Genomic DNA, 14,778 nt, shown 5'->3' on the forward strand with positions numbered 1-14,778 from the left:
CTCCTGAGAGTGAGATCCAGCACGAGCAGCTCCTGCTGGTGCCTCCCCACAAGACAGAAGGGCAGGAAAGGCCCCAGAGCTGAGCTGAGAACACCAACACACAGACTGTGCCACTGCAAGAGGAGAAGAGCACGTGAAGAGTTAATCCATGTGGGAGGATGCAAGGAACCAATACCAGCCTAGCACATACCAGGAAAATGTGTTGTTTACTTAGAGCACTGCAGAAGGGCTCAATAGCAGCAGATCCATCCCTCAAAGCTGCCCCAGCAGCGACCATTCCCAACAGATGGTACATTTTTCACCACTGAGGTTCTCTCAAGTGTCAGTTATATATAAATCCACCTTTGGAAAGCAGCAGGGGGGATAAAAAACCAAACCAAAACCAGCAACAACAAAATAAGCACTTTTGAGAAATTCAAACTTATTCACAAGATTAAAAAAAAACCAACAAAACAAAACCAAAAAGAACCAAGACCACTCTTACAGTATAAACACACCAATTCATTCATTTTTACTGATGGTTGCATTTATGAATTTCATTCTCGTGAAAAAAGGGAATAAAAGGAAAAAAATTAAGAAAATAGCTATTTATAGAAAACAAAACAAAAAAGGGCTCAAACAACAGAATCTGTGCTGATGCTTTTGGATGAGCAGTCCGATGGCATTGAACATTACCTGTGCAAGCAGGCATGCTTGAAAACCTGTCTGAGTACTGCAGCTTCAGTCCCACAATCCAGGATTTCTTTTATGGTTGTTGGAAAAAAAAGAGCCTAATAGTTTCATACTGTATTTATTTAATAACTAAAATTCACAAATAAAAAGATACTTGCAAAGTCCTTTAGTTGTCTCATCCCCTCCTCCTCCACTCTACTGCTTTCAGACCCATATGCATAAAAAAATGGGTTTGGATTTTTAATTTTAACTGTTATATGATTGGTCGTTGGAGCTGAAGCACCAAATGGAGAAGATGCTTTATGGAGATGAGGGTAGAATCCTTTGCCTTCCCACACACATTTTTGGAGGAACACAGGAGATGTACCAGTGCCCGGACTCCTCTGCTCCCATTTCCCCCACCCAGAGCATTCCTTTCATTTTATATTTCCTCTGTTAAGTGACTGACTGCAGCCTCTTTTCCCCCTTTCTGTCCTCGTGGGACTGCACACACGTTGGACATTGTTCATTTCTCACTCTCCAGGCTGTGAGTCAGTGTCAAGTAGGTCCTGTTACAGCTCAGTGCGAGTTGGTTTGTAATGGGTCTTTTCATTTCAGGTAGGTTTGTGTGTCGATTCAGAAGGCTTGAGTTGTTTCTTCCTTGTTTACATCTGACAAGCTGCTGGATAAGGCTATTCATACTCCAGGAACTGTTTGTGATAGAACAGCAAATATCTGCAAGAGAGCAGAGGGACAGTGGCAGTTCTGTGCCAAAGCAGATGAGTTTCCATTGATGCAGCCATAAGACACGAGGGCTGTTAATTCTGGTTTTCTTTTCAATTTGAGGCCATTCCAGGGATGAGAAGGAGGGAAGCCAGCTGACATAATTTTACCAGCAACTCAGGGAACTGAACAGCTGTACACCAAAGAGGAATCCCATGGATGCCCCATCCCTGGAAGTGTTCAAGGCCAGGGCCAGGGCTTGGAGCAACCTGGGATAGTGAAAGGTGTCCCTGTCCATGGCAGGGGGTTGGAATGAGACGAGATTTAAGGTCTTTTCTTAGCCAAGCCATTCTATGATTCTATGAAAGAGTCAAACCTTGTAAAATCTACTCAGGACCTGAAAACTCTGGAGGATTGGATTCTGTTGGTGCTCAGACAGGCAGCAACCATTTAACACTGATGTGACACAAAATAAAGGTGCTTTAAGGTACAGCTGTTGCTTCAGAGTCACACTACCAGAGATCAGACCAGGATTACTGCAAACTGCTCCCATTTACTGGAACAGAAGCAAAATGAAGCAGCAGCCATGTGGGTGAACACTGATGTCCCAGTCAAATAGCTGATGTGTCAATCTTCACTCAAATCTGGTGTTTTAAAGGATGAAGTTCCTCCTGACCCTAATTGCTGTGTGTGCACTGGTACAGCAGGGAGCCCAGCCCCTGAGCAGCCACACAGAACAAGGGGACTGATCTCCACACAACCCTTACCCACCCTGACACAGCCTCAGAGCACTTCTGAGACGTTCCAATTGTTATAATTCCATCCAAGCCCTATGGATTCCCTCACGAGATGCAGAGCTAACGTGTCAGCCTTTATCTGAACCAGGGAAATGCATCAAAGCTCCAACCAGCCTTTATGGGCAATAGCTGTGTTGTACATCCTCTCCTCCTTGCCTCTGGCAGGTTCTTCCATGGGCATAACCCCACCTGAGCACCAGGCATGTGTTACTGAATTACAACAAACTCATTTCTCTGCTCACCTCAAAGCAGAAGTTCCCTGTCAAGTCATTTAACACTAAAATTCAGGTATTATAGATTTCTGTTTTTACTTCCCGATTGAAGTTTAAAAAAAGGAAAAATGGGGAAAATCTATTAAAAAAATTACAACCTGAACATTGTGCCTGCAGCAATCCTTGAAAATGTCATGAATAATTAAAATAAGAATGGTAAAGACTTATCTCTGCAGTACCAAGTCCACAGTGGAAAATGCAAAATGAAGACTTCAGATTTTAAGTTGCTTTTTTCTTGGAACATACACCAGTCCCCAGTGCTTCCCTCAAATGAGGAACACCACAGTGCTTCCTTGAAAGATACTGCTCTGTCCTCCCAAAGCTTGTGTAATATAAATATCAGAAGCCATAATGTCAATCTGAGATTAATTTAAAGCCATGAGCTAAGGAACAGCTCATGTTCTCTACCTGCCTCCCATAGAGCCTTGCTATTCTGGGTCACAGCACTTCCTTCATGGCTTTTCTTCCAATCTTTTACACTCATCATAATCCAAAGGTTCTGCAGGCACAGACTGGATTGTGTCAGAGGTAAGCACTGCTCCTGCACTGGGAGATCACATCACTTTGGTTTTCAGAATCCCTTCCATGAGCAGCAGTGTGGACACGAGCAGCAGTTCCAGGCATTGCAGTCACCTGATGTCCCTTGTCCTTCCCCTCCCTTTCCTTCAGCAAATCCAGGGTTATAAAGCAATCACGGATAAATGTAACCGTGCAACCTCCACGCTGAAGCACTGAGCATTACAGGGGATATTCAAGAGAGAAATTATCCTTCTCTATGATTTAAAAGGGTTTTTTTAAGTAAGGAAAACCCAACAAAGGTGAAAGTTTGCCTTCCTTTCCCCTTCCCAGGGCACCACTTACCCTTCACTGTCTAGCACATCCTTAATGCTTGCCTTGGTGATAATGGCATCATCACACTTGAACCACTGGTCCTTGTGCTGCCTGATGAAGCTGGTATAGTGCCCACTCTCCAAGGTTCCCTGGTGATTAACTACTGCAAACAAGGAATACCTGGGACAGGAAACAAACCATCAATATGTGCATCAAAAGGGGGAAAGAACAGACATTTCAGACAGGCAGAAACTTTTGTTCATAAGCACACATAGCAATGGTAAAGGATCTGATCCACCATAAAACAGCAGCTCTAACACTAGCTGGGAAGAGGGTGGCCTTGCCCAGGGAAAAAAAGAAACATTTTTCTTTTCCTGTCATGCTATTTATGCAACTCTCCAGTTTGGTGATCACTGTCAGCTTTACCAATACTGGCTACCAAATTTGCTTCTAAAATAGATCAATAATGGTGCATTCCTGAAGAGGAACACTGATTACTTAGTCTGACCTTCTGCTTCCCTGATTTACTCTAGTGAACCAGAAAAAATGTATCTGAGGTATGGGAAGGAGGTAATCTTACATATTTCTAATGATAAACTGCTGAACTGATTAACTGCCCTTAATCTGCAAAGCCTGTACTTATTTTGAAATACTGAATATATTCAGCCTCAACTTCCAGCTCTCAGATGCTGCTGTATATTTGCCTGAAAACTTGCAGGCCTACCTCTGTTCCAAAAAGGATACTGATAAGCAAGTTGCTCTCATTTTTTTTTCCCCTTTTCTTTTTTTTTAAAGTGCAAGACTGAAGTCTTTGGCTCTTTTGTTCTAAGGTAAGATTTTGTTTCCAATCTTAAATACACTAGTGGCTCTTTTTCAAGCATTTTCCACGCTCTTTAACTCTTTCATAAAATGCTGCCCTCACACTTTGTGTGTGATACAAGCACAGCTGCACAATGGTAAAATAATCTCTCTAATCTCACTTGATATTGTCCTACTCAAGTTGAAAATTCACAGAACTCTTTGACACAGTGGTGCCACAACAAGGCACCTATTCACTGACTGCCTACAGAGCTACCCTCTCTAGGGGAGCCCTTGAATCCATCTGGGAGGGACAGCACACTTCAGTCCCAGCTGGAGCCTTCTGACACTGCCCCAGCCCTTCCCTGGCACCCAGATCCCTGAGGAATCCAGAAGTCTCTGCTCTCATTACCTAAATCTGCTTAATTTTCAACAATTTCTCCAAGTTAAGGCATGTGTAAAGCACAAAAGTGATCAGCTGTGTTACCTTCAGACTTTTCTAGCACTACTGAACACCCTGCATTTAATGTCTCGAGCTGTAGGCCCACACAGAAACACCTGCATGGTGACACCTGCACTAAGACCTGGTTAGTTTGATTTTACATCTTTGTGTGATTTCAGTTTCTTACTGAAACTTTTAGTGGCAAATCAAGTGCCTTGAATTTAAATACACAACGGCAGCAATGGAAACTGTAATCTTATTTAACTGAAGAGGTAAGGTTTGTGTGACAATTTCTATTCCCATAAAGTAATGGATACTGGCTTCAATTACATCCCCTTTACAGTCTTGAGCAAGGCCCACACCAGTCCATCATTTATTCAGACTGGAATCAATATGTGCCCAATAGACCCCAGGATTACTGGGATCATCTACTCCTGACTTTGAGTGTCAGTGTTCTAATTACTTTCCTTGGTCCTCTGGAACTCCCTTTGCCATTACAATAGGAAGAGGAATATTTCAAGGCAACACCCATTCCTTGTAACAAACATTGTGACCACAGCATTTCACTTTGCCCACAGACCATTTGAGGGTCTCATCTCACCCTCAGCTCTGGAACAGAAGGGCAGGAACTGCAGTGAGTGAAGCTTTGCTTTGCAACATTCCAGACTTACTGTGCTGTCAGATATGGAAATGCACTGGCACTGCAGGGTATAAAGCAACACTATCTCCTTCTAGAAGGCAATACCTTTCACAATAGGAGGCATGGAATGTACCACTTACTTATTATCATTGTTTAGACTATCCGTCGGCTGCTGGTACTGCCCGTTCATTCTGCTCTCTTTACTGCAACACACACACACACAAAAATCCAGTCACTTAAAGCAGTGGCTCCCCAAACCCAGGAAATTGCTCTAAAATGACACACAGCCTGTTTGCTGAATCCAGGTCCTTATTCCAGCTGAGCAGCAAAGGGCTGATTAGGATGCTAAAGATGCTTTATTTGCTCTCACAGCAGTGCTACATCACAAACACCATTTCTCCTCCTGGTCAAGGCTCCAGTGCTGCAAACACACATCTGTTTACGTCAAATGTTTTATCCAAAAAGCTTCAAAACAGGTTAAGAAAAGATTTGTATTTGAAACCCGGGAAATTATCTAATTACATCAATCCTTTATCTTGTAATGGGTCAATCATCTTGGCTCTGACTTCTGAATCCATTTTGTGTTTTGACAGCAGCAATAGGATTATGCTGTTGATTTCCTAGCTGGTGAAATTCAGAGTACTGAGTTATGCCCGCTGATTATCCCATCTCTATTCCATTATGCTGGATACCTTTCATCAGCAGAGCCTGTTCAATCCAGGGAGAATTCACCAGAGAGGAACAAGGAAGTCTCAGGAATATATTGGAATAAACCATATATTCTTAATATAACAGTATTTAACAGAGCTTCAGGGCTCTTCTTTCCCTCTTGGTAGAAGCATCTACTTTCTTTCCTGGGTAATAAGGAGTGCAGGCAAAGCTTGAAATTATAAGTAAAATTTCAGCATCAAACAGACTCTCTCTGTTAAGAGATACCATGGTTTGGGGCTTTCTGCACTGCTTCAGATATAAATTAAATCTGAATATCCTCTTGCATATTTGCATGAATGTCTGACAAATACTTTTTAATTAAGCTGATTAAACTCCTTTCATAAAGGTGCATTTATATAAATGCCACGTCTTCCACAAACCTGGGAGGTGGCAGAAGTCTTGCTGTTCCTATTTTAATCTGAACTATGTTTTTCCTTCTTGCAGCATTCTCTAAACAGAAGCTGAAGGTACTAAACAAAAACCCCCAGATTTGCTTATGTGCAGGAATAAAAAGGAAGGATTTTTATAACTTGAGGAATACTGGTTAGGGCTTAGGCTGGCTCTGTTCTGGCCAACTGCACAGGATGGCAGGTGGGTGGGCACTGAGGAGATGGGACCAAAGCAGGGATCTGAAGGCAGGATGGATCTGGGTCTATAAATTGAACAGGCAACCAGAAACATAACACACATTAATTAAAGAACCCCACCACAATGTTTAAATATAAATCCTTTTCAGGCACATGAAACTGAACAGTTTATCTAAAAATGGGTTTAGAGAAGCTACATCTTCCGCAGAGAAGCTCATGGCACAAGTGCCACCACAGACCCTGTTCTGTACCCTCAGGAATGCTCCTTGTTTTGTGCTGCAGGTGTGTGAGGTGGGAACCAGTTCTGCTCAGCTCTGGGGGGGGTTCTGGGCTGGGAACCCACCTGGAAGCCATGAAAGGTGTCATGTCCAGCTCCAGGGGAAACGAGACATACGTAGTGATCTTCCGCCTCAGTTTGGCTGAGTGTTCAAACCGCTGCAGGCAAAGGCAAGAGGTTTCTTCTTTAGAGAAAGGGTAAATTTTATCTCTTTTATAAATGTCCTAAGCTTAGAAACAATAACATGAAAGCACATTAGCAGTCACTAGACAGGGACAGCCCCAGAGTTTTCCTACCAGCTCTGTGGGAATGGCCATGTAAATAACAACACATTTCTAGCAGGAAAAAAGCCCACCATTTGTGGGCTCAATGTTAACACAGTATTAATTAGATTATTTACCTTGATATGTATGCATACAAACCTATTCCCACCTGACATCACAGAAAAGATATATTAAACAAGGAGAGCACACAGAGCCTTTACCCAAAGCAGTGTTCATTTGCACCAGGGCTATTCAAACCCATGGCTGCTGCCTACCCTGCCTCACAGACCTGGTGATAACAGAGTTTGCCTTCAGATTCACACTCTGATCCACCCATCCCATCATCTCAGGTGACAGGAGTCAAGCCTACACAGTAATGCCCATTCAAATTAAGGCAAAAAATGGTATCTACTAACAAAAAAAAGCCTTGTGCCTCAGCCAAAAGGGGCCTGCAATACCCACCACCCTCTCCTCATCTCCTTCACTGAACATTAAATTGGATCAGGAACAAATACCAGAAAGAGATGAATGAGTTTCTATATAAAGGCAGCTTCCCTTTCCATTTCTCAGAATTTTTTCTCTATTTACACTTCAAGTTAATTATTTTTCAATTGTGATGCTGTAACAATTCCCTAGCAACAGATCCAGATGTGAAAAGCTGAGATTTCTGTAATTCTTATCTTTTGTGTTTCTCTCTTGCGTTAACACACAAAATGAAATTTGCATTTTGCATAGACAGGACAACACAATTACTTAGGAAAAGTAATTTATTTCCCAAAAAATCGCCAGTCATTTGGAATAAGACAAATACTGAACTAAGTATAGCAAAGGAGTGGAGCACATTCACCTTGATTTGCCTCAGAACTTTTCCATGCTTTCCCTTCAATACAGTGGCAATCTTTCAGTGAAAGTGTAAAAATTGTGCCATGTAGGATGAGGGGGTGTAACTGGAGATTGGTTTCTGTGCTGGTTCAGCTTTTGGACCAGCCTTCCATTCTGTCTCTAGATTCAAGCTGGTTAAGCTCCCCCAGACACACTGCAAAGCTACATCAGAGATAATGTAACACTATCTTAATAGAAAACCTAGCTGGCAAGGCAAGATGTTCTTTATATTAATTTATATAATAAAAGTTTAGTCAGTGAAAGCCAGAAGACATGTCCAAGAATTCAGCTCATCCTCTCAGAGAGGAAATCACATCCTCTGCTCTGTTGGCCCCCTGTGAACTTACTTTGAGATGAAAACAGGCCACAATGGGTAACTTCTTCATAGTGAGTTGTTTGGTAGATTCTTGGTAGCTATGGCAACCACTACATTTGATTTTGGCACTGCTTCCTAGATGTTCTGGCCTTGTAAACCTAAAAAAATATTGAAAAGCAAAGGAATGCACAAAACAATCAGATGGTTTTTGACATGTGCTGGAAACGCTTTCACTTGTGGGCCACTGGCACCACAAGAGACAAGAGTCAGTGGGTTTCATGTAATTTTGGAAAAACCTGCAATCAAACCACAATAATGTAAAGTGCCATGGCTCAGATATCCAAATGTGACATGGATCATTGCTCTGACTTGCACTGAAGTGAATCAGTGGCTGAGAAAGGAGCTCAGTGTCAGTTCATCTCCTACAGCAGAGCAGCTCATTTTCATACAGAAAGCAAAGAAAGATCTTTTGTTTTCAAACCCAAAAACATTGATATGGAAGACACTCTTCTGCAACACACTATCCTACCTTGTAGCCCTCCAGGGCTGGGATCAAAGCTCTGAGATGGAAAGGCCTGTAAACACAAAGTTCTTTTGAAAATACAGATACCCTTCTAAAAAACCTTTGTTGACAAAAATCTCTTTCAAAATTTTCAGACAGAACTGCTCAAAGGAGCCATGGGAAGAAACCATTAGGGAACAGGGAAGTGCTCACAGAAAATGGACTACCTCAATGTTCTCACTACAAACTAAAGCAAAATCCCTCTTTTCCAGAAACTCGGCACAGAAAGGGCAGGACCATGGACTTTTCTTTCTCAGTCCTTTCCTCCAAGTTTAGATTTTCAAAAGGCAAATCAACCATTTTAGCTTTTAGGAACATAAGACAATTGTGGCCTCCTCTGCTCTGAAACCAATTGAAGATGAGGAATGGGAGCTCTACCAAGGATTCATTTGTCATCTTTGCACTGAAAAGGCAGAAAGGTCAGAACAAGGAAGACTTCATTTACTTCCTCGTTTTGGGACCCCTCTCCATGAAAGGGACCACTGACCCATTTCAAGGAGCAAACTGCACATGCTTAATGGCTTTTGAACTAATTACCATATGGAGTGGAGAATGGGATGTATCAAAGTTATGAATATGCATTTGTATTTCGGGTATTCAATACTTGTGTATATAAAAGGACTCTGTAACCAGCTGTAAATTGTGTATTTGGGAGCTATCCCACAATAAACCCACACTTTCTAACTAAATAGTTAGAGAGTTTTTGGATATTGGTACTAGATCAATATCCATATTGGGAATGGGATGTACCAAAGTTATGAATATGCATTTGTATTTTGGGTATTCAATACTTGTACAGATAGAAGGACTCTGTAACCAGCTGTAAATTGAGGTGTGTATTCAGCAGTTATCTCACAATTAACACACACTTTCTAACTTTAAACTGTTAGAGAGTTTTTGTCTGTCCCAGCTGGTTATCAGTAGCAGATCAATACCCATATTGAATCAATCAGTACCTTCTCAAGCAGTCTGTGAGGGTGGTGGTGCCCGACACGTGGCTTTCCCCGTTGACCACGCTGCCATCGCTGCCCGGACTCAGCGGCCAGAAGGGGGTGGAGGAGCCTGGCAGATCCAAACTGATGTCCCAGAAAGGGTCTATCGTCGTGGAAACGCCACTGGGGGGGACACAAATGGTTCCACACATGTCACCCTCATATTTGCTGAAAAATCCCTTGGCCAGGATTTTGCTCCTGGGAAGCTGAGAAGCCTCAGAAAAAATGGAAACAATAATTATCTGAATCACTTATCCTGTGTTTTGCTGCTTTGGAATGTGGTTGGAGACTGTTTATTCAACATGTGAATTATCTTGATTTAATGACCAATCACTGTCCAGCTGTATCAAGGCTCTGGAGAGAGTTACAAGTTTTTCATTATTATCTTTTAGCCTTCTATCTGTATCCTTTCTCTATTCTTTAGTGTAGCATAGTATAGTATTCTTTAATATAATATAACATAGATCATAAAATCCTACATTAGCCTTCTAAGAACATGGAGTCAGATTCATCACTTTTGTTCCTCCCCACATTGGGGGCCCCAGAAAATACCACATACACACCTTTAAAGGAAGCCAAATGAACAGTTTCTCTCTCACTCTGGGGTGCACTCCAGGTGCTTCATTTTAAGGACTTTGGGATCTCCATCACCCCTAGAGGGCACTCAGAGATGACAGAAAATAGAGCTGCTCCTGAGTGCTTGCCCACAATGGATCGTTTCCCTGCATATTTAAAAGCTGTATGTTTGGGGAAATGCAGGTGATGTATTAAATGCAAAATAAAAGTATTTAAGACATTCTGCCACTCACTGGTGCCCTGAGACTCAAAGCATTGATGCTCTGAGACAGAGGCACCACTGACCAGTACAAACCAGTTAACATCTGTGACAACAGATACATGCCATCCAACTAGTTTACAAGCTGGTCTTGTCTGCTCAAGACATGGAAGATGGTGCTTGAGGCTACCTCAAAAAAGAGGCTTTAAAAATACTCTTGCTGTCCAGCAGTGCACTGAATTCAGCTCTGCAGTTCCTCTCAGCATCTCCTACAGCCTTTGGGATTTGAGAGGCCAAAGAGTAACTGCACCAAGCAGCAGCTCGTGTTCTCCATCAGAGTTCTCTAAAGACAGCTGAAGACAAGTCAACAGCCAGACTGTGGAAAAAGCTGCTCAAAATTTTAACTGCTATTGACTCAAATATTTTCTTCCAGCATCCACATTTTTAAGAGAACTTCAGGGGTTTAGGCTTCTTGTTATGTTTATTTTTTGAGTTCTCTCTTCCCCTAAAACCAGTGTCTTTCAATCTGCGATTTCATTAAGCCTTCAATATTCTGCCTTTTCCCTCTGCTTCATTTGTGCAAAAGTTGTCAATTTCAAAAGGAAACTTCTTTTGTCAAAGTTTCATCAATGTTAATATTGTGTCATAACAAATCAAGCTTTGCATTATCACATAAGGATTCTGTGGCTCTACCAGGCAAAGAACAAAATTTCCTATGTTTTCCTTACAGTAAATCTTTTGCAAATCCCTCCAGGAAACTGAGAATAAAAGCAGATTCAAACAAGCCCAGCCCATGTGCAGGACAGCAAGAATGTGAGGCAGAACAAAAAACAAGAACTCTGACTTCTGCACTATGGCAACACCAAACATCTCCAAGGAGAATTCAACTTGTTCCAGTACAGAATAGGACAATAAATACATTTTTCCATACTCTTGTAAAGGCTTTTTTTTTTCTGGTACCTGAGATTACATTAGGCATCAGCCTCTTTGAAACCTCTCCTGATAAAACATGAGGCTGAAAGAAAATGTGGAAATGTGGTTCTATATCAGAATTTTTTTCAAATGTATTTGCAATGATGTATTTTGAAATTACAAGAGATCTTGCAAGCATTTTCTTTATGAACTTGGAAAAAAACCCACCTTTTCCAGACTAGTAAAAGGTTTGTGTGCATAAGCCTGTAGTACTTCCCAGGCAGCTTTTTAGTTATATCTTAATACATGGCAGTTAACTGGTATGTGATTGCATTTAGCTGTCAGAATTATAGAATTAGAGAATCTCAGGATGGTTTGGTTGAAGAGACCTTAAACATCATCTCATTTCATCCCTTGCACTAGACCAGGCTGCTCAGAGCTCCATCCAGCCTGGCACTGAGCTGTGCCAGGGATGGGGCAGCCACAGCTGCTCTGGGAAATCTGTGCTGGTGCCTCAGGGTGCTGCACCAACACAGTTCTTGTCCTTCTGGAGTTCTGCCAGCATTTATTGGTGTTCAAGAGAGGAAAGGCTCAGTGCACTGCAGGAGGGGTGCAGGTTTGGATCAGGATCAGGATCAGGAGAAGTGACTTACTGGCAGACTTGACAGGTAACATCCGACTGCAGTCCGCCTGTGAAGATTTGGTCTATGATGCAGTTACAGTGGTTGGGGTTGTTGGCCTTCTTCCCATTATCATCACCTGCAGGAATGCAAACACAGGCTCAGAAGTCAAAAATCCTCTGAGAGAACAGTGGTTTGTCTTGGACTGTGTCTCCAGTAACTCTTTCTAACTCAAACTTATACTGCAAGTTCACAAGGATAATACAGAACCCTGCAGAAGTTGTGCATTGAAGAAAACATGGAAACAAGACTGGAATTCCTTGAAAAATACAGAAGATAACCAAAAGGTGACTAAATGTAGAGGTGAAGCTTTAAGCCATAGCAGTTCTTAGCCAAACCCTTGCTCAGGGTTATCTCCCTTTGCACAGGTTTGCTTTGCACTGCCTGGCATAAAGATCAGCTCCTAAGACAAAGGAGTTGCCAAGGTGGTTCATGAAAATTGATATTTAAATTTCACACTAGCAAATGCTACTTTTTTACTTCTATCCCAGTCATCTTCTGTGAGTAGAATGAGGGGAGAGAGTTTGTTAAAACCATTCACCCCTAGCCCACTGCCTCCATCAATGTGCACCTTCCATGCAGGTTTTCATCAGCGGGAAAATGAAAAATGTCCTTTTCTGAAGGGAGGAGGTAATGCTGTGTCCTCCTCCAGCTTCTCCAGAGGCAGAACACATGGCAGTGAACACATTCCCATCTCTGAGGCACCACACACTGTCACTGCAGGGCCCAGGAGGAAAGTGTCATTTTTAGGACTTGAGTGCTGAGATTAGGCCAATTCAGCTTTCTCACAATAACCAGAGTATTAAATAACCAGAGTATTCAACACTTCTGCACACAGTTCTCAGCTTCCCAGCCCTCTCCCTCCATTCTCCAAGGTGAAGTAGGAATGACACCCTTTTCCCTGGATTTCCAGACTGTCCACTGCTTATTTTCCTTGGGCAGGACAGATGCAACTGGGCTTTGCAATCACAGATGCACACACCAACTACTACACAGCAGCAGCTAATTATTTTTTAAAATACATCTCAAGATGTTTTTCCATCTCCTTCAACAGCAACTGCTACAACAGAACTAAGTTTGGAGAGGTTTCCCAGCGTACTTAACTTACTGGGAAGTATTTGATTTCTGAAACTGAAATGCTAAGATTGAAATACTGAAATACTCCTCAAATCTCTGCTACTTTTCAAAACCAATTATTTTCTACTCAAGAATGTCCAAAAAAAACCACCTGAAGAAATGAAAAGTTTTTAAAAGCAGGGCAATAGACCATTTCCATGTATTTAAGGTGCTCTAGCTGGAGTTTTCTTGTAGTAGGAACAGACAGAATTTTTTTTTTCTCAATGAAGCTTCAGAATTATGCTGAAAAGTATTATATAATAATCTGGCAAAGGTTCCACTGGATACTAAGTGTGGAAAAGCAGTCATAGGTGATACCTACTAAGCTGCAATGGGCCACTTGAGTTAATTAGATTCTAAATGCCTCAGGAAAGTTCTCCCTCAGCTGCCAGATTTAGGCTTTAGAAACTTTTGTTTGAATTGCCAAGAAAAGCACATTGTTTCCTTAAAAAGACTCTTGAAGAAAATGCTCTAAAATTAGATTTCAAGTGTATGAGGTTGAAGTTGGGGGTTATCACACCCGGTCTGAGGTGTTTCTTGATGGGAATTTCAGCTAAATCTCACTGAACCTAAGAGCTTTTAAAGGGCTCAATTATGCTAAGCTAATGAAGAGGGCATACAGGATAGAGACTGGGCAAGGCATCCTTCACCTACACAAAAAGCTTCACTTATATTCACAAGAATTAACGAAAAAAAAAATTCAAAATAGAATTAACTGGGTTTTAGTCAAAGCTCCACTTTTCCTTTCTAAAGAGCTACCACATCCTTGTAATGTGCCCATTTCAAACATTGTCTGTGCTTTGTTTTGAGGGGGCAGGAGGAGGAAAGCAGTGCTGAGAGCTTTTCCCTGGATCACAGGTACCATCCCAGCTGGACACCTTCAGCAGACAGGCATTTCCTCCCACAGAGAGAGCCGAGCTCTCCCTTTTCAATTACACAAGTCAATTAGGATCAGTGATGAGAGGGTCTCAAATGAATATCCTGCAAGCTTGTTCCCAGCTAAACAGAAGGGTATTACCCACTCAACATTATTTCCCATGACATTTGGTTGGAGAGGAGGGAAAAAAGAGTAAGATTACCACCTACACACACTTGTCAATATGGAACAGATGCTGAGGGGAGGTATATTATGCAGCTGAGAACTAGAAGCTGCTAGATTGTTGTGCTCAAGTTAAGGTTCCCTTCAACATTTCTGTCTCCCAAATGAGGTTTTAATTTCAGATATTTCTGGGGGGTTTAAATCCAGTCCAGGGAAATCAGCAGCTTTTAAGAATGGTCAGCACAGGACTAAAAGCAAACTTAAAAATACACCAATGTACATATTAATGTGATTAGGAGAATGGCTAAAAATTGAGTTTAGGAGTTCTCACTCAACTCTCAAAAAAACCCACACAGGTTACTCCTGTGTCTGTGAAATCACTAAGCATGTTAATCTATTTCAAAATAGGTATTTAATATACCACTAAAGGTAAATAATGCACAGCAACAGTAAAAACAGCTTAAAAATACACAAGTTTTTAAGACTGCTTTTGGTTTTGATATCAAAATACA

General features: G+C 41.7%; 1 protein-coding gene across 2 annotated transcripts in view; it reads right to left on the reverse strand.

Moving 5' to 3' along the window:
• Positions 1-480: 480 nt before the first annotated feature.
• The window catches only part of USP22 (ubiquitin specific peptidase 22), a 93,439-nt gene continuing 79,141 nt past the window's right edge, over positions 481-14,778 (reverse strand). For both annotated transcript variants that reach the window (XM_074553143.1, XM_074553141.1), the window contains 7 exons: positions 12,085-12,190; positions 9,709-9,867; positions 8,222-8,348; positions 6,796-6,887; positions 5,295-5,357; positions 3,305-3,454; positions 481-1,386 (listed from right to left, as the gene is read on the reverse strand). In XM_074553143.1, coding sequence (XP_074409244.1) covers positions 1,344-1,386; positions 3,305-3,454; positions 5,295-5,357; positions 6,796-6,887; positions 8,222-8,348; positions 9,709-9,867; positions 12,085-12,190 — 740 coding nt within the window. In that variant the 3' untranslated portion in view covers positions 481-1,343. The remainder of the gene's footprint in view (positions 1,387-3,304; positions 3,455-5,294; positions 5,358-6,795; positions 6,888-8,221; positions 8,349-9,708; positions 9,868-12,084; positions 12,191-14,778) is intronic.

Source organism: Zonotrichia albicollis, chromosome 16 (genome assembly GCF_047830755.1).
Source record: "Zonotrichia albicollis isolate bZonAlb1 chromosome 16, bZonAlb1.hap1, whole genome shotgun sequence".
Lineage (NCBI taxonomy): Eukaryota > Metazoa > Chordata > Aves > Passeriformes > Passerellidae > Zonotrichia > Zonotrichia albicollis.